This window comes from Cebus imitator, unplaced genomic scaffold (genome assembly GCF_001604975.1).
Source record: "Cebus imitator isolate Cc_AM_T3 unplaced genomic scaffold, Cebus_imitator-1.0 Scaffold283, whole genome shotgun sequence".
Taxonomy (NCBI): domain Eukaryota; kingdom Metazoa; phylum Chordata; class Mammalia; order Primates; family Cebidae; genus Cebus; species Cebus imitator.
Window position 1 is genome coordinate 1,482,441 of NW_016107598.1, and position 26,691 is coordinate 1,509,131.

Sequence of the window (26,691 nt, forward strand, 5' to 3'; positions counted from 1 at the left end):
ACAAGCACATGTGTATTTGTAGGAAGGTTCTTTTGTAGACTTAAAATACGATTTTATAAAGACATAATTTTTAAACATCAAAAGATGACAGAGAGCCTTTATTAACACATGAAGCTATAAATCTGAACATTAAAATTTGCAAAATAAAACATTGTCAAATGAGTAAAGAAAGTCCGTAGCTTTAAAGGACACAATAATATACTCAGTGGTAGATTAAACAGTGAAGCAAAATCATGTGATCTCTGTCGGTATAGGAAGAGTTCTCTCTTCAATTAAACAAATTACCTGTTCTTAGATGTATGATTTATGCCACATAAAATAAGCCTTTTAATTGAAACCACCCCCTGACTGGAGCAGAGTGGATTTCGCGGGAGTCTGCAGCACCCATCAGTCATTACCTGTGACCCTCAACCCCCAAGTTGACCTCTCCATCTGTCAGCCTCACTAGGCCACCTCTTCCCATTGCCCCAAAAGTTCTCCAGCAACTTCTCATTCACTTACCATTTTTAAAGAAAATACAATATATATAAAATGATTATGAAGAAATTTTTTAATCAACTTACAAAACTTAAACACAGTAAGCTCCATCAAAAGCTTGGGAGATCATTATTACAATGATTATTCAAAATATTTCTTACACTATTTCCAAGACAGTAAGATTCTCCATAGACTGACATTAGCAATAGCACATCCTCCTCTTTTTAGGGTAGAATTCACTTCAGAAAACAAATGAAAATCCTTTAGATCAGCACTAGATAATAATGGAGTTGGGACAGTGGTGGATAAAAAACAAGAGTTGACAATTAAGTAGTAAGACTGGTTTTTCTATGGCAAATAAACACACTCTGAAACAATCTAGAACAATTCCAGTTCATACAGAAACTAGGTCTGAAGTCTGGTAGGAAGGTCCCATAGGGACTTCCATTTACATGGATGTAGGTCCAGGGCACAGCTGAATGGTGCCATCTCATTATTTATAGCTGTTCTGTAGAGAGAGTATCTTGTTTATTCTTCCTCACAGGGACAGAAATCAGAATAACAAGGAAGGGCAGCAGAACCAAGATGCAGTTATGCAGAGAAGACAGAAAAGGGTTCTCCTATGCCAACAAATAGCATTTGCCTTGATTTCTTAAACATGTAGACACTGAGATTCAGGGGAGTTAAGTGATATGAACAAATTCACATTCAATGTGATACAACAAGTCTTTGGGTCTTTGGTATATGTACTTGCCTAACCACACTTCACCCCTGGCAAGGATGAAAGGTATACCATAGGCTGGGATTCCAACTCTTGTGCATAGAAAGTAGGCTTTCTATGTCTTTAGAATTTATTTTTCTTTTTTTACAACTTACACCAGAGCATGTATAAAATGAAAGGTAGAAACTTGAATGTCTCCTGTAGCAGGACAAGCCACACTCTGGGTGTATGTGATAGGGAGATATACTGCATCATTCTTTATTAAGCAAGGAGTATATTTCTCATCACTACCATAGGGTCAAAACATAGCACTGACTGGGTGTAAGGGGGAATATAAAAGGGAAAGGAGCAATACAGAAGGAGAGATTTCACTTTCTCTACTTGATTTGACATAGCTATTAATCTCTGGGAGAACAAGGGTAGGATCTTCTGGCATCATCCATGTTTCTCCTTCTCTCATCATGCTATCCACCATCTCTACATGTGCTCTGCAGGCATTCAGCAAATGCTAAGGGAACCAAGAAGCAAGGCCCAAATGACACTCTAGGTTCCACTTATCAAAGGTCAACAGGCGTTGTTGCTCATTCAGTAAAGATAACAACCAATTTCTTCCAGAAAACCACTGTGATTTATGGAAGCCATGTGACTGTTAAAAGGCAGATTATTTTTATGTCAGTACTTGATCCTTTGGTAAGTGCTACAGTTTCCATTCTGTTGCTGACAATTGTGAAACAGGTGATTTATGATACACACTGCACTGGAAACTTGCTTAAACTTAGAGATGCTTCCAGCATTTCTGAGAAAAGAACTTTTTGACATTTTCCTCTTTATAATACAGAAATTTTAAAAATAATATGTAATGAATAACTCTAGTTTAACTGTAACTCAAGTTTAAAGCAATTTATAAGGTGAACTATCAGAAACCCCTTTTCTGATTTTTTATATTCAGTGTTCACTGATATAAAAAGGAAAACAATGTGTGGATATGTACAGTTTTAAAAGCCATAACTCATAAAGACATTTCTACACCTGATTTCTCAGAGGAACAAATTCCCTAGCAATTTATGATGCTGCAGACAGCTGAGCTCTGAGGTGTGGAGCAATCATATCCCACAAAGTGCTCTATCTGTTCTGGTTGGGCTTTCATTTTATTCTACTTCTGATCATGTGACATCACTGAGGAACAGTAGAAAGAGCAGACAACTGGCAGTCAGAAATCTGGCATCTAGGCTCTGTTCTGCCAAAGGGAGCTGATGGTCTTAGGAATGTCACTTCACCTCAGTCAATTGCAGTATTTTTATGAAGAAAAAATTGAAACACAATAGTAGAGCACTGGACTCTGGGGTCAGACAATCCCAGATTGACATCTATAGCATATTATTTCCTAGATCAATGAATTTAAACAAGTTATTTAACCTACCTATACTTCCTGGGGTTAGCACGCACATTAGATCAGATAATGTATGTAAAGTGCTTAGCATAGTCTCTGACTGATAAAAACCTTCTTGATACATGGCAACCATATGTGTACTGTACTTATTTAAATATCAGATGACAGCCAGGGGTGGTGGCTTATGCCTGTAATCCCAGCACTTTGAGAGGCTGAGGTGGACAGATCACCTGAGGTCAGGAGTTCGAGACCAGCCTGGCCAACTTGGAGAAACTCCATCTCTACTAAAATCACAAAAATTAGCTGGGCATGATGGTGCATGCCTGTAGTTCCAGCTACTCAGGAGACTGAGGCAGGAGAATTGCTTGAACCCAGGAGACAGAGGTTGCAGTGAGCTGGGGTCACACCACTATACTCAAGCCCAGGTGACAATCTCAAAAAAAAAAAAAAAAGATGAGAAGGTTGGACTGGATCATCTCTAAGGTCTCTTCCAGGTGGCTCAGCACAAAGAGCATGTCTTGGAGTCAGGGACATCTGAATTTAAATTTCAGTTCCACCAGTGACGAACTGGGTAACATTTCTAAATCCTACTTCTCTTCTGTAAAGTCAATAGGTACTTCAAGGATAATTATTTCAATAAAATGAAACAATAATATGTAAAGAACTAAGAACAGAGGCTCACATAAAGCAGAGATACAATCTAATGTTGATTTCTTTTCCTTGGCTGCTTTTCATATTTTTCTTTTCAGCCTCTCTCTATTATTTCTCTTTCCTTCAAGAGACAAAGGAGATAAAAAGAAAGGCAAAAGAAATGATGTGAAAAGATAAAAATTAGTCTTCAGAAGAAACAGGTGAAAAGAATCTCTTTAGGTCTACAGTATTTTCCAGAGCAAATTTTAAATCTACAGAAGTCTTAGACGCAACACTATGGCCATTGAGGGCCACTTCTTTTCATTCCTTCACATCACACACAAGTCAATGATAATAAACAAAATAGATTGTTTTACTTTTCAGCAGTGAAGTCAAAATCCATAATCAAAAAAAATTGTGAATCTTTTTCAGCTTGTATTAGGGTAGAAAATTAAATCACGGATAGCCCTTATTTTTTAAAAGTCAAGAAATTAGGACAAGTCCCAATTTACTATGTTTTAGTAAAACATACACTTTACTAAAAAAAAATCAGACCATAGGAGCAAGATTCTAAATTAAAAGCCAATCACAATTTGTAATATCAGACTTTTATGTCTTTGAGCAACTTGGGACAAGGCCTGCCGGGGCCACCATTACCTGTCATGGCTAATGCAAAGCAAGCACATTCAAGATGATAAAACATTAAATATTTAAAATCAATGCTGTCAACTTTGACTTTACTGCAATTTGGGTTTTTCATATAACACTAAAAAGTGAGTTTTGTTGTTTTATGTTCTTTTTATTAAGGACTTTATTATTTGGATTAATAATTATAACCCTGATTAGGGAAGATGAATGACAATAACAGAAGGGGAAAAAAGGCTAAGGAGAAAAGTTGCACAACAGCCTAGGAAAACAAAAAATTTTCTATTTCTTTAGACAATTTTCAACACACTAAAGTATGGAAAATAAAATATTTAGGTGGCATCAAATGGTAAAGTATTTGCCAGCATTACTTTCATGTTTCAGACTTTATAAATTTTTTTGTTTATAAGAGGACAAAGAAATGCTAGTCCTTTTGGTGGTGTTCATAAGGAAATCTGCAGCATATTCAATAACAAATAATAAAATTAAATTTCTCTAGATAAGCCTTTGAAGCTAAAGTTTAGTCAAGAATTATGAGGCAGCCCAGTGCCACTGGAAATAAGCAGTCAGGGCTGAATTACCTCTATGAGTTTTGATGTCAGATCACCAGCACAAGCCAAACCACATGATCAAAAATAAGTGGAGAAATGATTCAAGTATGTAAAGCAAATTTGGATCATATGAGAACTATCTCAGAAGCTTTTTTAATAAGAAAAAAATACTGATTCTTTATTTCCACCCTAAACAAGTCAGGACCAATGAAAATAATGTCTAGGGAATCTATTTTCTTAAGTTCCCCAAGTGATTCCCATGTGGCCGAAATATGAGATGTACTTCCCCTTCTCCTTCAGAATAGCAGTAACGATTGGTACCACAGACCATTCATCTACACTAGGGAAGGAGACTGGATATACAACCCTCATTTTTTATTTCTCTTGTGTAGGTACAGCCTATAAATCAGTGACTTCTGTCCTGACAGATCACAGCTGCCACATCCTTATAGCCATCCACTTTGCCTAAAGTACTTTGTCGTCATAAGCAGGATTTCTGTTTATAATGCCCAGCAGGAAGTGAAAAAAAAAGCAAGACTTGAAAGACAAATTATCTTCCTCCCTGGAAAAAAGCACAAGCCAAAAATCTTACCAAGAGTTTCAACTCCAAGTCTAATAGACTGGATGAGCAAGACATGGAGACCTTTCTAATTTTTTTTTGTTTGTTTGAAGAGCTGTGAATATGTATCTACATCATCAGAAATATTAGGCCAGTATAACCTTACACAAAAACCAATTCCAGATGGATAAAAAATTTAAACAAAAACAGAAAAGAACTAAAATATGTGGTAAATATTTTTTTAATCTTGGGGTGGGGAAAGCCTCTCTAAATATATCATAAAAATAAGAAACTACTAAAAAGTTAATGATTATGACTACATAAAAATTAAAATCTATACAGCAAAAGAAATCATAAATAAGGTTAAAAGACATGGTAGCTCTAAAAAAATACATTTTGTAATATTTCTCACAAAGAGAAAGTATCCTTATTATACCTAAAGAGTTCTTCTAAGTCAATGAAAAAACCCCTAACTGCCCCAAAAGGAAAATATACGAATGATACAAGTATAAAGAAGTAGAGATAATCAATAAAAATGTGACAGATTCGCCCTCACTAAGTAATCAAAGAAATTTAAATTAAATTAAAATGAACCATCAGTTTTCAACCCACGGAATGACAAAAATGAGAATATGAGACAAAATTCTGTTTTCACAAGGGTATGAGCAAGTGTCCATTATTGGTAGAAGTATGAACGGGTATAACCTTGTGTAGCGTATTTGAAACAAATATCAAAAAATAAAATGAGCATATCCTGCAATCACTCTGCTAGAAATTTGCCCTAAGAAGGTAATCACAAAGAATAAAAATGTAATTAATTATCTACACTTTTTTGTTTATAAAAAACTGGAAAAAACTAAAAGTCTACTAAAAGGGGCTCTGTTATAGTAAATTATGGCACACACATCATTTGTATAAATATATATAGTCATTAAAAATGATGTTAAAGATTCATACTAAAGTAGAAAGACATTCATGAAATACTAAAGTTATGTAACAGCAAGTATGGGATCTTATTTATCTAAAAGCCTATATATCTGTATACACATAAATTTTAAGATGTATGGGAAAATGTTCATGAAAATGTTAATGATAAATTCTGGGTGATGGATTTAAGAGCAAAATTCCCTTCTACATTATTTTTCTAGATTTTTGGAATTTTCTACAATACATAATTATATCTTATTCTGAAAACAGTTGCAAGCCAAACACAAAATAAGAATTAGAATTTAGCATCAGTTGAGACTGCCCATGACCCTGACTAAATCACTATCATTTTCTGATCACCAAGAAAATAGGGTAACAAAGGTCTTTCAAATCGAACAACCCACCAAATACACATTACTTAACCTCAATGAAACAGGATTTAATTCACAACTTGCACATGAAGCAGAGTACATTTTTTAAAGTTCCTTTCAGGAAGAAGAAATAGCTAATAAAGTTTAGAGGCAACCAAGTAATGCAAAATCCTTATTTTGTCACTAAATAGGTCTATTTATTTTTACCTATCAAAATTGTGTCATTCCAACAAACTACCTCTATCTAACTTTGAAACTGGAATATGTTGATAGTGTGGAATACGTCACTTTATATTTTCACTTCAAGGAGGAAATGCATTTTGGTGCCAAAGTACAACACTCAGCTAAATTGAAATTCTTGTACAATTCTCAATATAGTAAAGCAATTACCAATTTGCTTTAATCTTGCTGTTATAAATTACACATAATAGGCTTTGTAAAGATGCGTCTATCTTACCAAGGAATATCACATGTGAATAAGAATGATATAGTTCCAACTTAAGCAGATTGATTAAATATTCTCAGCACGGCTTTATGTTAAAATAAAGTTTCAAATTTGGAGATGCCAGCTATAAATGTTCCTTATTATGAGACAAGTTCCCTTAAAATGTGCTCTGTAAAGCTCCATAAATATCACAAAATTCACAGAATCTAAAAATCTTACTGTATTCTCTTGCTAAAAGGTTTATGAAAATAGGATTATATTTACTCCTGGAAAAAAATTAAAATTACATTCTTCACTCAGTTTTCACTCTAGACTATGCTTATTCATTCACAATCAACAATGTAGATTTTAATTAAAATACTTGTCTGTATTTCATAACACTAAAAGGAACAATTTTTTAAATAATATAAGACTTGTTACAAGGTATCAAAAAGTATTCCTTGTATAAATATCTTTCCCATAGACTAAAGTAATCCATAAATATTTGTTGATTTAGTTCACATTAAGGTTCCATTCAGATAGTACTTAGAATGAAAAACTCATAGTAGTAATAAATTCTACCAAAATACATTTATACCCTGACATTTAACAATTTAATTAGAAGTAGCTAAATGAATCGAGCAGTATACTTGTTTGGCAAGAAAGAATATAAATGAATCGGCCCATCCATATGTGTGGGTTCCACATCAGTGGATTCTACCAACTGCAGATCAAAAATAGGAAAAAATAAAAATAAAAAATAACAATAAAAAACAATACAAAATCTGAAATATTGTATAACATTTCATAATATTTGCATTGTATTAGGCATTATAAGTAATCTAGAGATAATTTAAAATATATGGATGTGCAAAGGTAATACACAAATAGTACCCTGTTTTGTAAAAGCCATTTGCACATCCATGAACTTTAGTATCCACAGGAGGAAAGGGGGTTCTGGAACCAATCCTCTGCTGATATTGAGGAATAACTGTAATCATGCAGTGAGTTGGCACGCACGATTACAGAGAGTTTAGTTGTGAAGGGGACATGTTGTTTAGGACAGTAAGGCTGAAAAGCATTTGTCTGCCTGAAAATATGACAAGGAGATCAGAGCATTACTGTGGGAATTACTATAAGAAAAGGATAACAAGAGTGTCTTACAATTCTTGGACTTCAGAAAGCTTATGTCCTAGTCCTCCATTGCTGAACTATAAGAAAGGAAACAGTCACAAGCCAGGGTTGCATCCAAGATAAATATAAGGTCAACTCTTGGCTAAGTCATTCAATTACTCAAAGAAACCCCAGCTAAACTTTATGCTACATTTAACAAGAAATTTGTGAATATCCATTCTGTAAGTCCCAGAGTTCTCTCAGAGCAGCTTAATGGGCAAAATGTGTACCCCAAACTGGGAAATTCATACAATCATCTATGTCAGCATTATAATTCTATGACTGTACATAGAGCCACTGTAGCCTAAACTGTTCTATTTTGAACATAATTTCATGAGAAATAATCTACATAGCTCCCAAAATAATCTGCTTCTAATTATATATGTGTATATATATGCTCTAAGATAAATGCCTCAAGCAGGCAAGACCTTCTGAACAGAAGCTGGCAGAAGAGTTTGCTTAGACAACAGCCATGCAGTGATTCATCTGTGTTTTCACAACACGTTTCTACCCAGCACCCATGTCTATTTGTAGCCTGACAATAAAGGCCCTATGTGAACCATCTCTGAGCTGTCTGCCTTTAAATGCAAGGACACTTCTCAGTTGACTCATTTGAGCTGCCTGTGCTTTTGAGAATAACCCACTGCCATATTTATGAAGGCATGTGACACAACTGCAGGTTATTTCAGTCTCTGCCAATGCGTTTCTGCTTAGTCTTGGTCTAGTGTTTAGAAAAGCAAGTGAAGCCAGAGGATTTCATCCCCCAAATAAGCCCACTACAAACCACTACTAATATCTCTTGGGGGTAACTGAAAAAGACTGTTTTCATCAACGCTCTACACTATAACTGGGATTCAAAATTGGAATTCTTGTCTATTTTGCTCATCTATCTTTATCTCCAGCACTTAAAACAGTGTCAAACACATAGTAGACACTCCATAAATATTTGCAAAGAAACATGTCAACTTCTGCCGTAGACCTGTAAAATGACGTAGGCCTTACCACCAAATCTATAAAATATTTTCTTACCCTGTTCCCAGATCAAGAAGACTTCTCGTGCCAGAAAATCAAAAATTTTGAGTGGCAAAGTCCACACCCTTTCAATGAAGAGATTATCTTCCACATTTTAAATCACCTTACTCCCTAGTCCTTAAAATAGATAAAATTATTAATATTTGTTGAATTTCAGTTCGACTAATTTATATTAACATTCATTAATTTTCTATCCACTTTTTTCAGTGTTTCTGCCATCTACTCTGACTTTTAGATGTATCAAATTGTAGTCAAGAAGAAGAAAGACATTGCCAATATGTTTCTTAAAGGAAAAAAGCTTGAGAAGGGAGTGAAAAGTATGTTCTTCAGTATTTTCATTCACAGAAACCTATAAAATAATCTATCTACAGTTTCAGCGAAATTATCAATGGAGGTTAAAAAATCTATTAATAAAATAATCAAATTACACCTGGAAAATTTCCCCCTAAATTTGAAAGTCAACTCCTAGGAGTCACATACAACAAATGGTTATTTTAGTGGACTATTTAACATCCTAAAGCACTAAAAGCATTTATGTTTCTCCTGAAATTTTTACAACCCAGAAAATAGCTAATTCCAGTAGCAAGGCCTTTTTCAGGTCATATATCACAGAGGAGAAAAATGCCAATTAACTATGTATGTTATATAATAGAGTCCTCTACTTTCCCACAACTTATTCATACAGAAGTTCATACACCTAAGAGGGATCAAAATGGACCTGAACAGACTTCTCTAGAGTCAGATGCAACATTGTAAAGCCAAGTCTTACAAGATTGCAAAGAACTACAATTCAATTCAAAAAAGGCAATAAACTAACACACATAGGTATTATTGCAATGTCCCATCTCAATGAGAATGTCCATCAAAAAAAAAAGTGTAAAAATGATCTGCACAACACAAGAAAGTCTCTACACATTCTGACAGACGGAAGACAGTTTTGTTCTTACCGCCCTCTCAAAATCACAGCTTTCTTCTATTTTCTTAACATGTGGCTGCCTGTGTTATCTTCTTCAAGCTGGCCGTAGGGTGTTTCCCCAGTGCCATCTTCTCCATTTGTTTTCTCGAACTATCTGTTTCAGTTACCCTTATGCTGTCATTTAGGTGAAGAATAGCTGCCCAACTTGGATATAGATCAAATTTTATAAAAATTCTATTACTGACATCACTACTATAGTTTAATTTATTCATTCTTGTCTCACAAATGAGGGAAAAGGAAAAAAAAAACACTCTGTATATTTCAACTCTATGTCCTATTAGAGTTGGTTTTTACAAACCATGCTGCACGTCTCTCACTGGTAACACAGAGATAAGTGTTCTTTGACCAGCACAATGTTATTTTCTAAAATGTTAATCAGCTGCCAATAATTTAAAATTACTGGTTTCACTAAGAATTAGAATTTTCAGCCTCTCTTTGAAACAAAGCTGAGTGGCAACTGACTCTGACAGAGCATGAGCTCTTAGAAGGCATCACAGTCCCCCTGCTATAAGAAAGCCCAAGTTAGCTATGTGGAGAAGTCACGTAGAGAGTTTCCAGACCCCAAATATTCCAGACATTCTAGCTTAGGCACCAACACATGAGTAAAGAAGCTGTTGTGTGACCTCAACCTCTGCTGCCATCTGACTGCAAGTGTATGAGGGACCAAAGAGAGAACCACTCAGCTGAGCCAACCCACCACCAAAACCATGAAAGAGACTAATAAGATGTTTGTTTCAAGCCCCTGAGTTTTGGGGTAACATGCTATGCAGTAATAGATAAGAACTAAAAGATAAAAGTACATTTAACAAAGTAAAATACAATTGTATAATGTCTCCCTTTTTACTTAGGTCAACATAGATGCTATAATCTCCATAGTATTTCTATATTTAGACAAAAATCTTAAACATGCATATGCCCAGGAAAGAAAATCAAAGTGAAAAAAAAAAAAAAAAAGCAATCCTCTGGAATCAGCTGCATTAAAAATAATCATAATAAGCTGGCTGGCACCATTTATGAATGCCCCATAGGTCACATAATAATAGTAAAGTGGAAGGACAATGCGTGAAAAGGCTTGAATCTGGTCCTTTTCATAGGAATATAACTTCATTCATTACTCTGTATTCATCATCTAGCACAATACCTTTTTTTCGAATGACTGGATCAACTAAAAGCAGCTCCTGACATATTTTTCTGTTGATGGAGGGAATCAAAAACATCTTTTCTATCACCAAAACTTTAGCTATTATTGTTACAAAGGGAAGGCAAATGCTATCTTTGAAGTAACCAAGTAATTGTAGTTAAAATTAATCATATAAAATAAGTCAAGCCAGAGTTTTTACAGCTTAATGAGAATCAGGTCCACCTACAGGAGATACAGCTGTTAGCTTGAATTCATTGAAACCAAATTATACCGGTAAACATGCAAACCCAACTTTGAGCAAATACTCAATGGTTTCATGCTATTTGCTCATGTGTAAAATTAGGCTAATCACATATTCCTAAAGAAAGTATAATCATCAAGCTTAACAGAATATGTTCCACATAGCCAAAGTAGTAGAAGATCTAAACCTTGTGCACTGTACGAAATTAAAGCAGCTGATATGCTTTTGCCCAAATAGAATTGTATATCCTCATTTCCTTCCCTTCCTTTCCCCACTTGTGACTCAAGCCAGATTTCATCGAGCTATTTTTATAATTACTAAAATGCTGGAAATACAGCAGCAGGCCAGAAGCAAAGTAAAATGCAGCATCCAGCAAAAGAAAGAAAATCATGCTGAGTAACTGAAAGGCCATCTGCTTCTAACTGAGCTGTAGGGGTGAGGAAGGCAATCTGGGCTGTACTATTTGTGTCCTCCCCAAACCATACCCACCTGCATGTTGTCAGTGGCATCCCCAAGCAGTCCTCCAAAAGTGATAGCATTAGTTACAGTTGCCAGATAAATGAAGAGAATTGCCGAAAGAGCTTGAATATTTAAAGCATCATAAAAATCACTGGCAAAAAATGGTGCTTTCCTCTTTATGTCTTTAATTAGTCCACCACAGAACCTGGGCAAAGAGAATGCAAACATCTACTAAATGTAAAGTAAATGACTATCAAATGAATCAAGAGGTGACTCACTAAATCAAACATAACATATTTAAAATGCTTGAATCAGTGATAAGATACTACTTAACCACTTCCAATGAAACCAGAAAACTATAAAGGAATAAATTTTCTTCTATCTCTTTATTTTTGGGTCACCAAATTAGGTGTCACATTTCCTAAAGACCAGGCAGTTGGTCTTTAGATAAAAGTGAACTATGTAAATACATTAAAATTTTTCTTTGCCTAGAGAAAAACATCCAAATATGTGAGCATATCATATAAGGCCCTTCATCATCTTGCCACCGTATCCTTCCGCCCTCATTCATTCATTCGCTCACTCGTTTATTCATCATTCATTCTTTCATCCCCTAAACGCTATTGAGCACCTGTGATATGCCCACACTCTGGCCCTTTTCTGAGTGCTGAAGACACAACAGTGAACAACACGGGTCAAAAAGTTCTGCTTTCATGGAGTTTGCTCTGGGGACCAAAAGGAGGCCGACAATAGTAATAATCAATAAATGCATAAATGCATAATAAATGAATATATGAATTATTCTACATTGAATAAATGTATAATAATAAATGAATAAATGCAACACATAGTGATAAAAGTCAAGAGAAAAATTAAATGGGGAAGAACATTATGTAGTACTGGAGAAAAGGTGGTTGAGATTTTAGAGTGGCCAGAAGAGGCCTCCAAGAAGGTGACTTTAGGTAAGGACCTGAAGGAACTAAGGGAGGAAGCATGCAAGTGTGTGATGGGAGGAAATACAGCTGAGCCCCATGACAAGTGTCAGCAGGTCAGCTGAGTGACTTTCACATGGGTCTACTCACCCTCCCAACCAAACTTCAAACCTCAGTCTTCCCCAGGGCTTCTGCCTAGAATGCCCTATTATGAAGCTCAATAGCTCCGAAGTCTTGACGTAGAACTTAAGGTTCATATTTCCACTCTGGGCTATCATACTTTATAAGGATTATCCATCTATCTGTCTGTGCTCCTACTGCATTTTAGCTGACTCAGTGCCCTGCTTCAGTTTTCTTAGTATTCACAGGGCTGTGCATGGTACCAGACATACTGCAGACAATCAATGAATTTAGCAAAGGTGAAATATAAAAGAATGAAATCGATTCTGATTAAATTAAATTCCAGTACTCATATCTGTAGAAAAAGAAAAGGATATTCCTAATGGAAATAGTTTACAAAAAAACTATTCAAAAAAAGGTGAGAGAGGAGAGGAGAGAAGATTTTATGTTCTCTATCTTTGAGAATAAAGAAGGGAATAATATACTGTCAGTTTGGGAGAGAAATCCAAGTGGGTCATCAGGAGAAGGAAATAACTTCATTTCATTCAGATTCAATTGCATATTATAATGACATATCTTTTCATTTTCAAAAACCATGCAATGTTTTTAAAAAACTGTATCTTTATAAAATAAGTATCCCACTTAAAATCTTACTTAACCCCCAATAAAAGGAAGAATCTAATGGTAGGGAAGGAAGAGTTATCATGGAAAGAAATTAGCTGAAGCAATTTACGAAACCTGAATTCCCAATTTCAGGTAAGGAGGCCGAAGAGTGAGAACTCATTCCTGTATCATGTTCCTCACTTTTGAATACACATACAGGCGAGAAATGTAATTATGAAAGCCAAGAGGTGAAGGCTGGTACATCAGTCAGTTCTCTGCCATCTCTCTAACCCTAACATGCCCTCAGTCATTCCCCTCCAGTCTTGCTGGCTTTGGTGCCAGCCACACAGCAGGCACTCTGTTGCAGTCCCACCCCCACACACCCACCACACCCACACGGTCTGTCTCCCATCTCCTGTAGTACTTTCCTCAAATGTTGCCATTCTCTGTAAGGCCTTCTCTGGACACTCTATCTAAAAGTGGAATACAGTACTCCCATCCCCAAAGTCCCTATTTCTGCCTTAATTTTCTTCATAAAACCATCAACACATTTACTAATTTGCTTATTATTTATGTCTTGTCACTACAATATAAGACCTTATGGGAAGACAGTATCATTTAATTCACTGCTATATTCCCAATGCCTGTGACAAATTGTTATACTGTAAATATTTGTTGGCTGAACAGATGAACAAACTGATGAATAAAATGAAAGATGAAGGGAAATTTACACCTAAGGAGAATGTCATCATGAATGGCAAAAGGAACTGTCAGTTACCGTCCAGTTCGCTGCAATTCTTCACAATCCCCATGTCCTCCTCCTCCATGTCCTCCATCATGGGGCGTATCCCCATTCATCTGAACGTTCTCTCCGCCTGAGTACATATTCTTTCTAAGCAAGACAACAGACACCAAGAGCATATTAGTTTATTTTATTCATTTGCTTCTTAGCTGTATCATGCACTGGTTAACGGAAAAATGGAGTGAAAATCCTTAAGATAAAAGATCATTATTTTTTCTGCTACCTAACAGGCAATTCTTTAAGTGTTGCATTTAGAGCCAATATAAACGACTGGATGAATGGGAAAGTTGAATGAACTGCATATCTTATAAGAGGGAAACTGTTTCAACTGGGAAAAAATAAATTTCCAGAAAATTGTTTCTCTTCAACTACTTTACCCATTTTTTTAACTGTGTACATCTTCAAGGACTCATCTTCAGCAAACTCATGTTCCCAGATATACAGGGAGTCCCCAAAACATCCCCCAAAGAATGTCTGTGATGCATTCCTATGTAGTAATCTGAGATCTCCAATTTATAATAACTGAAGAACATCACACCCATAACATTTATTTTACAGTGTCAAGGAAACGTGAAGCCAAGGCACATAAGTGATCCATTTGGGAAAATAGATCAAGTTAAACAGGAACCTGAAAATATTAGAGCAATAGGCTGACCTCACTTTTTTTTTTAAACACAATCTCCTTCTCAGAGTCATCCCAGCAACTGAAAACTATCAACTGGCTATAATTTACCTTTTGTCAGAGGATGGAAGACTCTTAGGAGGCTCTATCCTAATCGCTGGATCCCATTCCCCAGGTGGAAGGACAATGACTTCATCTAGGAACTCATCAATACCAGCAATCAGATCGTGCCTGTCTTTTGCTTTATAAGCAATGTCATGGAACACCTAAAGAATAATAAAAGATGTGCTCATTCAAAAAGAGAACCTGCACATGTTTCACACCATGTCAATCAAGCCTGAAGAATGCAACCCATAACAACTGTGCTATTAATATTAATCCAGCCATGCTCTCATAGTCCCTATTATTCAGCCTGTCCCCAGAAAATACAGGCATATGAATTCTGACTTCAAAGAACAGAGGTAGAGGCTTGAACAAAATGCTTTGTTTTTATGTGGTTTCTTTCCTACCAATAATGTAAAACAACATTGCCTTTCCGCTCCTAGTGGCATGTACCACTAGTGATACAGTTGCTATGGAAGTCAGATTAAAATGGTTTGGAGAAACATACTAAAGAGTCATCCCCTGAAATAAAAACTACTGGGATAAAAATTGCTCATAACTCAAGAAGGAAAAGTTCAAGCTGAGTGTTAAGATTAGGTTAAGACCCAAACAGTGAGTTCTCAAACATATAAATAATGTGAGATACTTACAAAAGAAAAATCTGGGTTATATTGGCAGCACATTAGTCAAAGGGCCTTGAAGAGTGGATCATCTGCCTACCTTTTAGCAAAGTAACAACAAAACCATCCAATGCAGCAAGTGCTTCATATCTTTTATACAGATCTCCAAAGAAAGAGGTTCCAAAATGTACACGATCCTTCCTGTCAATCGTTCCATTTTTCTAACAGAGCCGATGATCTGAAATATCTTTATACATAACCTAAGTCTTTCATACTTCGTATGTCAAATTCTTCAGTCTTCAGAAGAGAAGATGGTCCCTGTTCAATATCCTTACCTAATTTTAAAGATTGCGACTAAATCACTTCTCTTGGAAAAGAATTTTTTAAGCTATCAATTAAGTAACATTAATGGTCTGGGGGTTGTGGGGTTGAGGGGAGGGTGACACAAAATGCCAGCACATAATCTGTGGCAGATACAGCCACCCTCAGCCTTATTTTCTCTTGCTACTTCCCATGATGGAGGCTGGAAAGTCACAGATTCACTTCCCAGCCAACTGTGCAGATAAAGATGAACAGTTCCAACCAATAAGATATAAGAAAAAGGCTGTATGGGAAAGCGTTAGAATATCTGATAAAAGACGAGATACAGCTAGCATTACCACACCATCCTTCCTACCTTTAATACAGATAAGATGAATATAGATAAGATGACTAGAGCGGATGGTAGGCAATGTCATTTTACCATACTGACAGGAAAAAAAATGCCATTTTAAGACCATAAATTTAGCAAGAGCTTCAGCTCTTGATTTATCATTAAGCCGTTACATCAAAATAACCCCAGCAACTACCTACCTCCAAACTTCCAAATAAAATCCCAAATTGTTTAAGCCACGCTAAATCTCACTTGTTAAAGCATTCTTAATTGAAATATCTTAGGAGAAGGTATTTTTAAAAACAGATAAATTACAAAAATGCAAAAAATAAAATGAATCCACTGAGATGAGTGAAATAGATGTTCTCTTCAGGGGAAAAAGCAGCATAGCCATAAAGCTTTCGGTCCCAGAATAAAGTAGCTACCTCAGTAATTACCACAGGGAACCTCTATAACTAAGGGGAAAGGTACCCCATTCTCCACTTAACACACAGAAAAAATGACAAATCAAGCAATGAAGCAAAAGCAACACATTTGGGAAAATAGTAAGCCAGAAAGACCCAGGAGCAGCAGCTAATGATCCTCTATTCTAACAGTATTTCTCCTGCTATTGGGAATAGTTCAGGGTTTTATCATATCTAGAATATATGTAACAACATCCAGGCTGTTAAGAAAGTAAAAGGGTCATAATTCCAAAGTACCTGTATAGATACTCTGCCATAATGGCTGCTAATGCATTTTTAGATGTGTATCATTCCTTCCCACAAAATAAGAAAGTAATAAAAACATGTGCTTTCTGATACCTAAGAAAAAATATATTATCCATTTTATTAAACATTATTTTATAGAACCCATCATTTCTGAAACATAGTATATAAGCATTTGAACTCATGGAATTAGTATATTAAAAACTTCAAGAGATAAAGTTTAAGTCAATACAATGGCCTTGAACATTTTTATTTTCAGAATGAGTCTTGCTCTGTTGCCCAGGCTGGAGTGCAGTGCCATGATCTCAGCTCACTGAAATCTCAGTATCCCAGGTTCTAGCAATTCTCCTGCCTCAGCCTCCTGAACAGCTGGGATTCCAGGCATGTGCCACCATGCCTGGCTAATTTTTGTATTTTTAGTGGACTCGAGGGTTCACCATGTTGGCCGGGCTAGTCTCGAACTCCCAACCTCAGGTGATCCACCCACTTCAGCCTCCCAAAGTGCTGGGATTACAGGCATGAGCCACCATGCCCGGCTGACCTTGAACTGTTTAAAGAATATTTAACATATATCAGTTTTAAGAAATGAAAATGTTTTGCAAAAGAAAGAAAAATATGTTTTATTCCAACAGAGTTTAGAATCCCTTATGAAACCAAAATGTATGCCTTACTTTTTGAAAACCACATAGGAGTCAGCTCATTTGTCTCAAATGACTGTACCTTATGTTATAAGGAAGTCTAGTAATCACATAATTCTAACTGAATAAATTGTGACAGCCAATTCACAGTATGAAAACAACACAAGTAGGACATTCACAGAACTCCATCTTCCTGATTTCCTACCTCATCAGACATCAAGGTGGCAATGGCTCTGCCAATCTCATGGTAGGACTTGGCTTTCCCCTTAGGACCTAAGAGAATGAACAAGAACCTAATGGAAAAGGAAAAAATTTCATCAAACTCAACATACATAAAACTGAGAAATATTTAACTTAGTTCATAAAAAGGTTAGGTTTAGAATTCACCTTTAAAACAAAGGTAATATTCTCGGTAATATGAAGGACACTCTTTCGCACTATTGCAAAACACAGTTGTTTATTTATTTATTGTTTATTTGGCGGCAAATGAGAATCTAGCATAGAAATCTGAGAAGCTTCTTAGCTGAGCAGGAAAGGTGCATTTCAAGCACTTTAGAGGAGTCATTCAATCTTTCCTTTTTAAACCTTTTTTCTGTCTCTATTTCTACTGACTTTCGGAATCTTTGGAGCAAACCCATTAAACACAATAACTGGAAAGACTTGGTACATCTTTACATTTCTCTGACTTTTCCTTATCCAATATGGGCAATGACAGATGATGGGCTCCACACTTTTAAGAAATATTTCTACTCAGAAGTGACTGGGATTCAGCAAAAACCAAATCCTCTACAAGTAAGCCACATGCTGACAGCCAAAGTAAGGAAAGAGAAATATGAGAGAAATCCAAAATAACCTATCAGTCACAGACAGTCAAAATTCAAAATAAAGCATCAGTCACAGGCAGTCAAAATTCTTTTGTGGTTGTCCTCTTGTCTTTTACCAACATTTTTTCTTCATAATGCACAAAACATTGCTCCATAGCAAACAGGTCCTGAAACATGCAATAACAAACTTAAACCCCGCTAGGTTCACCTCTAATCGTGTTGGAAAAAAATCCCTCACTGATCACAGAGGGCCTTTGCCCTTGTAGCTTGTGGGCACTGGGGATGAGGGAATCTGATAAGTAAATGAGTAAGAAAAAACACACAAAAAATATACCAAAGGTGACATCAGATAAATTCCACCTTGATATTGTAATCATATATCACCTAATGGGGAGATAGTGAGTACAATAAAAATGATAGCATCATATGCTTGCTCAGCTTTTAAAGCCTGCAAAGCATTCCACATTCATCGCTTTATTTACGTTTCCATACGACCCCCTGCAATAAAGAAAGTATCCTATTCCCATTTAATGGTGAGGAAAGAGAGGCTGAGTTAGGTTAAGGGAAGAGCCCAAGTTCTGTGCCTAGTAAATGACAAAGGGCAGATAGATAGGTATTCTTATCTCCTGTTCTTTTCACCACATATTTCTGCCTAATATTACCTGCCCAACTGATATACCAAGCTTGTGATTTAACAGAAGTCCAACAATGACTTCTATAGGTCACCCTGGGGAAAGAACTTCTGGATGCTTAGCTAGGGAAAGAAATCTTAGGTAAGATTTTTATGGTACCAGAAATGGCTGGCCACTTTGCTTAGCCGAATTTTATTCTTAACTTACTTATCTATATACCTCACTTTAAATGAAAAAGAATTGACAGTAAATACTTTAAAATATGTTTGGGTCTGTTTCAAAATGCTCTTGAATGTATAATTACTTTTTATAATTATAAAGTTCAACCCAAAAGGGATTGTAAAACCCCAGAAATAAAGAATGTAAAAAGGTGTCTGAAAGTTTGAATACCCAAGTTTTGTACCAGAATAATCATAAAACCGCTTAGCACTTATTTGCTTAGAAACCAGTTCTGGAGTAAAGCAGCACACTCACTTGCAAGTGTTACCATAGTAGATAGCAATCAGCAGACACCAAAGGCTGTTCAAGTATGAAGGAAGTCATTATTTGAATTGAATTTTAGCTCTTCTAACACTGAAGTTCAATTGACACTAGAACTTTTGTTCCTTTGAAGCTGACTCCTAATTATATGCCACTATTTATAGTATTATAAAGTGCTTCTTTAGGACCATAAAATGTATTTTTCTAAAGAAACTGATCACTGATTTGCGTGCAACATACACAAAAAATATTTAATGATTAAAGCAAAATAATGCTTTAATCCCATTAAGAAACACAGTTACTAGTCACATTTCTTAATTCCTTTTGCCTGACTACAAGTGGTCATTTTTCAAGACAATAGGGGTGTAGGTTTAGAGAAAAAGGGGCAGATGGTGTGCCACAAGGGAAAATATCGAACACCTGGATCCTTTACTTAGTACACTTTTAAATAATGGATTTATTTTGCTTCCTTTTTTTATTATCTTCATGTATCTAAATATTAACTTTTCAGTAATACATATCCAAAACTTTTCCAAAACCACTCTGTATCTCTTCCTACCTCTCTCTAGCACTTCCATCATGACTATAGCTTACAAATACATATTACGGAAACGTATTTATCAACTGACACGAGTTAATTATCAGGTTGACTATATGGCAACAAAGCCAAAATACTATCTTGTTAGTGAGAAAACATTGTCAGTCATTAGTAGTCCTCAAACATAAACTTTGGCAGGCGATGGGTATTCCAATAGCTGACAGAGTAATTGAGCCTCCAAGTTATATCCTAAGAGATAAGGATAGACATTTTCTATAAAATAATTACTCTTTGTTCACTGCTAAATAGTACCAGTCAAAGAATGAAAGGAAGCAGGAGATCAATCCTGTCTAGAACGATAGCAATAAACCCAGTATATGAGAATTATATTGGTTCAGTAACCCAGATATAAAAGTAGTATTCCTCTTTCCCGGGTAATGCAATTTTTATTTTTTAAAGAACATATTTCTTCATTAATGGAATAACACCTAGTGCCAAACCATTATGGTGGACATACCAGTTAAAATTTTCACATTACTCCAATCAGGAATAATACAGTAAATCTGCCTTCTTAAAATGATACATAGAGAGAATCCAAGCATTCATAAGCAGCAAGAAACATAACTTCAAGCCAAAAATGTCATCTGGAGGAATGGAGACCCTTAAGAAGCTTCTAATCTGGACCGCATTACTGAAATGGGATGGGAAATCTGAGAAAACTGAACACAAAACAATTTAACAAGTTGAAGTTCCCTCTGCCTGAAATATGTTTTCTCTCCTTTAACCTTCAAAGAAGTGAAAGCTGTTACAACTTTTATGATTGAAGTACATCCTGCCAAACTCAGTTTTTATAATGTACTGAAAATTCCTTTCATGACCCAAGCTGATTTTTCTCAATGGACAGATGTTATTTTTATCCAGAAGCTTTTTTCTTTGTTAACAAATTAGAGTCAACATCACATTTGTGTGGCTGCAAGGGCACAGTTTATGTTGACAGCTCAGAAAAAAAGAAAAATATTTATGTTACTAAGTTCTTTTTATTCACTCAGAAATAAGTCAGAGTTACAATTTTTAATAGAATCTAGTTATCTGAAGACTCTTCATGAGGCCCTTTTCGACTTTTTTGAGTTTTTCATACAGTTAATTATGCCTGGGGAGGATGCCTCCAGCATTCTCCACAACAAAAGGAAGTGTTAACCAATCTGTGTCCAGAGCCAATGGCCTATACTCACATTCACAAGATAATTATAGGTAGAAACAGAGCATAATATGAGAAAAGGAGCAAGCCTTCCTAAACCATTTGATGTTTTCGGAAAAGATGTATACCCCCCTCTTTCCTGATACATCACAGTTATTTCCCGCATAAACTCTGCATGTACCAATCCTTTATATCCTTCTCTCAAAACAACAGTGAATTCAATAACCCATTATTTATCTTTATCAGCTTTTGAAAATGTGGCTGAACTGTGGCTTCCATAATGGATTCATGAGGACCACAAACCCACCATAACCAACTGCGTTACACACAGTAAATATTAATAGCAGCTAGCAATTAAGCTGGTGGATGTGACAAAATTCAACTAGCAGGAACTCCATCCCAACCCCTCTAATAGTTTTCTTAATGGTTTTGACAATTAAACACAAACTACTACTTTTAGATAAATAATTATTTGTAACATATATATTACCTTACAGTGCTACTAAGAGGGTAAACATTCTAAATTTTTAATACTCTACACCTTACAACTGCCTTACATGTGCAAATCAAAGATCACAAAAGTACAAACTAAGGTTTCATTCTTCTTTATGAGAGAACCCTAAAACATTTTATTCCAATCCATTCTAGAATCTCCCTAGGCTCTCCCTAAAACTCTTGCCTCAGATTTAAAAGTCTAACTAAAGTTCTATTCCCAGCACTGATGCTGAATCTTCCCTTTGCCTTCATCTCTCAACTGTAAAATGGTATAAGAAGAACATTCATCCCCTATATAACTAACAAATATGAATGAGGCTGTGTGCAGTGACTCATGCCTGTAATCCCAGCACTTTGGGAGGCTAAGACGGCTGGATTACTTAAGGTCAGGAGTTTGAGACCAGCCTGGTGAAGCTCCATCCCCACGAAAATACAAAAATTAGCTGGGTGTGGTGGTGTGCACCTGTAATCCCAGCTGCTCACGAGGTTGAGGGAGGAGAATTGCTTGAACCCGGGAGGCGGAGGTTGCAGTGAGCCAAGATCATGCCACTGCACTCCAGTCTAGGTGACGGAACAAGACTCCATCTTACTCATACATATATCTATATATTATATGTTCTGTCACCTATATATAATATGTATTATATATATACATATGTACAATATATATAATATATATATATATATATATATATATATATGTATGAGTAAGTGGTGGCCTCTGTGGATAGACATAAGATGACAGCAAGCAAAGTGCCTGCAAGATAGTAGGAAAATCATAAACATATCCTATCATGTCACCAAAGATCAAAAAACACAGTTTGTTTGCTTTCACATGAATGTCAAGAGGGGCCCCTACATAGAAAGACATCCGCCCAGTTGATAGTCATCAGCTGCAAGTGGAGGCCTAAAACAGATCAAGCAAGTAACAGAGAAATTAGTGAAATTTGTGAACTCTACACAAGAAAGGGAGTTGCTAGAGCCATACTTCCTAAAAGGCAGATGGTAGTAATACTGTTTATTAGAAATAGTGATAATCGTAATACCAGCAGCATAACCTTCCTCTACCTTTAAAAGGAAAAATGACCATAAAAGGATGTGTGCAAACACAGATTTTTCAAGTTTTCTTTCAGTACAACAGAGTAGCATGCACATTAAGGCACACTGTGAAATGTAGACGCTGTCCCTCACAATGCCTACCACATTCCTTGTGGGATTTCTTTTATTGGATTTCACAGGATGCAGCCATTATAAATGGCCCTACATTACTTACACAAAAAAACCTAATGACACTCCCTACTCAGTGATTATAGCTTGTACTGGTTCAGAGGACAGCAAATGGTTGAAACTATGTCCAGGAAAAATGATAACATGCAAGGATATATTGTTCAGATTATTGCCCTGAAATAGTCTATAATATTATTGAATTACATTGTTTTGAATTGCTCGGCTCCTTTTGCTAATTTTAGTGATGCTGTATTTTACCTTTACACTAGCCCTACCTTCCAGAATAAAAGAAAAAAGTCAGTGAGCCAGAGAGGAGCAAATGACAAGCAGGACACAAAAATGGTCATGATTTGCTACTCAATGCATGCATATTATTGTTAAATAAAAAGCCTTTTAAAGTATTTTTTAATTTGTACCTTCTAAAGAAAAATGGTAATAAAAATGAAAAGCCAAGAGCAATTTTCTTTAACACTTCTCAGCATGTTTTTTTCTTTCAAGCTCCAATAAAGTTAGGCCAGAGAGACATAAATAAAGCCATAGGGGCACAGAGCTGGACTTCAGCCATTATCTGAGTCAGCTGTTCACCAGGTGACTGTACAGATAGAACCACAAGGCTCAGCTGGAATGTTTTCAAGCAAAATGCTATGTTACAGAAAACACAAATCATCATAATCCTATTAACTGAATAAGCTATGGTCATCTCCTTTCCACTGCTATTTGTCCAATAACAGCCCTATGTATCATTCCTATTTTAAGTGTCTAACAAATATCAAAATGGGTTTAAAAAAAAGTACCTGTATGATGAGCAAGAATGTCCTTCGATGTGTGAATTGAGAGACCTAGAGGAAATTTTCTCTTAATTTTTCACCTAACTGGCTCTAAAGAAATCTTGAGCCTCTTTACGCTGCTGGTTAATCATGCTCAGACCTTCTGAGCTGAGGAGGATACATCTACCACTGAAGAGGATTCAGGGTCCTTACTGCTCACATGAGGAAACCTCAAGGAAATTCACCTGTCCTTGCCCTGGAACCCACAGAAACAACTCTCCTCTCCTACCCCACAAAAACATTCTATTCATATGATAATTTTCTGTCAACCTAAAAACTACAAGTTTTCTTTAAACTCTTCTGCAGCACAAATTCAAGTGAAAAATGAACTTCAGTCAACTAATTGCACTCCCAAGTCAAGCTTCCCAACTTTGTGGAGCTCGGTTTCAGAGGCAGATGGAGATGACTTCTCAGGTATTATGCAGTGAAATGAGTATGTGATTATAATAACATTAATATACTTCATTTTAAAACAAAAATTTTCGACCATAACATATAACAGCGAAGTATGCAAATTTAAGTATACAGCTTGATGATTTCAACATATACAATATGTGTGCATAAACCTACTACCAATTTTCTGATAAAACACAGAGTAAATGAAAGCAACTATGAGCTCTGAACCATTTACTAACTATATGACCTTGGACAACTTACTTAAATTCTTAGACCGTTTTTCATCTGTAAAAACCAGATAACTATAGTTTGTCCCTTAAAATATTACTGTAAGGATTAAGTAGAATAATCCATAAGAAGAACCATTGACCAATAAACCATTATAATTGCTGTTGTTATCACTATGTAAGTGCCAAAAAATTTGATAGTATCAAAGCCAAACAGTCATTATTTCAAGTTAAACCTCTCCAATGTGTCTGCACTAAACATTTCCACATCCTATTGATTCTCTAGCCTGAGAGGGAGAAGATAACTCTATTAGCACATTGTAGACCCCAGCAGGTAGGAGGGCAGCTTACCTTGTGGGCACAGGAACTTCAGTCAGGGCACCCAGCATGACAGCCTGCTGTAGCCTAACAAAGGCAATGAAAGGAGTATCCAAAAAGTCAACCTCCCCAACAAGCACGTTGGAAGCTTCTGCATCACGTGGCAATTTTTTCATGAACTTATTCTTCAGCTGCATGAAAAGAACCAAGAAAACACAACGTAGTTACAGAGAGGGGAACAAAAGGAGACATCCCATGTATCACTCATAGGAAATTCCTTTTTACAAATCTACATACAACATGTTCTAGCTGGCCACTTCTATATTATGTTTAAACATTCTATTATAGTAAACATTTACTTGGATTCAAAAATATTGGGGAATAATCACATGGTTTACATATAAAACAATGTATCATACAACTCCATTCATTTATATATTCATTCACTCAACAAAAACTTGTTGAAAATCTACTATACTATACTATACTATACTATAAGCCTTAGGTATACAGGGATGGATAGACTAATTACATGTCCCTCTTAGACTCATATTACCGCAGGGGAAAAATAAAATATAAAATGCTGATAAGCACTAAGTTAAAACAGTTTTTAAAAAAAGATACTATTTTAGAGAGGGTGATCAGGGAAGGCCTCTGAAGAAATACATTTGACACTGGAGTAAAGATACAAGCTATGCAAAAATCAGAGCAAAGAATATTCTAGGCCAAAACAATGGTAAATGCAGACTCTGTGACAAGAAGCTGTTTGGCAGTTACAGGAAAAGTAAGAAGCCAAGTGTGGTAGAAACCAAAGGAGCAAAGGAGAGAAAACAGTAGCCAAAGAAGTTGCATAGGTAAGGGGTAAACCAGATTGGAGGGCATAATAGGCCACAATGAGGAGTTTTGGAAGTTGCAGGCAGGAATTACCTACCAAAAGCCCAAGTAGAAAGATGGAGCGGAGCAGGAAGACATAAACTTGGGAGGCATCACGACGTAAACAGTATTTGGTACCATAAGACAAGATGGCACAATCCTGGGTGTGAGTGTAGACAGAGCAGAGGGGTAAGAGGTAAGTCCTGGACCACTCTAACTTTTATAGGAATAAGAGAAGAGATAGACAGATAACACTGAAAAAGAAGAGGAAAACCAGGACTTCACCAGCAGCCAAGTGAAAAAACAGCTCAATAAGGAGAGTAAATCAGTTGAATCACAGGCTGCTGAAGGTTCAGGTAAGATGGCAGCTAAGAATGGACCGATGAATTTGGCAAGATGGAGGTGCTGGGGATCTTGACAAGAGTTGTTACAGTGGACACCAGAGAGTAAACATTATTTTGAGAAATGTTGCTACCAAAAAAAAGCTGAGAAATGGGAAAGCTAGGGGAGGAGGGAATAAAATAGATTTCTTTTTTTTTTTTTTAATAGAACTATTGTATTAACAAACTGCATCTTGATAGCAAATATTAAGGAACTGGTTGAGATGTGAAAACATTCCATCAAATTTCTAATCTGGATAATATAAATAAATAAACACATATTAAGACCTATCAACTTAAAAAAATGTAGTTAAACCAGTCGTAAGGCAAAATTTCAGTATATTAGAGAAATATCATTTTAATTCATGAGTTAAGCCCTTTTGTTTTCATAGTCCTCACTTTTTTTTAATTTTACTTTAGGTGTATACTATATCCAGCATTTCTCCCCATGTTATCCCTCCCTACCCTCCCCACCCTCCCACCCCCGGCTGTCCCCACTTTTTAATTACAAAGGAGATGGTGACAGGGGAAAGAGGGCAATATTTGATTTTGAATAAATGTTATTAAAGTTTGAGTAGAAGGACTTGAGATTATCTAAACATTACTAGTTAACAATTTATTTCATTTATCTATGACTACCTTTCCTTCAAAAAAAAGCAGATAATTGAGGACTTCTATGATTTTATTTCTTTAATTTTTAATCCATCATTTTCATGAAGAAGGAAAAATCAGACTTGATTTTGCAACTGACTCAATGGCAT

The 26,691-nt window shown here is 35.9% G+C and overlaps 1 protein-coding gene and 1 pseudogene across 9 annotated transcripts in view; one reads left to right on the forward strand and one right to left on the reverse strand.

Moving 5' to 3' along the window:
- SLC4A4 (solute carrier family 4 member 4) overlaps positions 1–26,691 on the reverse strand; it is a 496,548-nt gene that overhangs the window by 116,217 nt on the left and 353,640 nt on the right. For all 9 annotated transcript variants that reach the window (XM_017501628.2, XM_017501630.2, XM_017501627.2 and 6 more), the window contains 5 exons: positions 24,711–24,868; positions 17,721–17,808; positions 14,908–15,062; positions 14,151–14,264; positions 11,748–11,922 (listed from right to left, as the gene is read on the reverse strand). In XM_017501628.2, the coding sequence (XP_017357117.1) occupies positions 11,748–11,922; positions 14,151–14,264; positions 14,908–15,062; positions 17,721–17,808; positions 24,711–24,868 (690 nt within the window). The remainder of the gene's footprint in view (positions 1–11,747; positions 11,923–14,150; positions 14,265–14,907; positions 15,063–17,720; positions 17,809–24,710; positions 24,869–26,691) is intronic.
- LOC108284742 overlaps positions 1–26,691 on the forward strand; it is a 34,492-nt pseudogene that overhangs the window by 5,347 nt on the left and 2,454 nt on the right.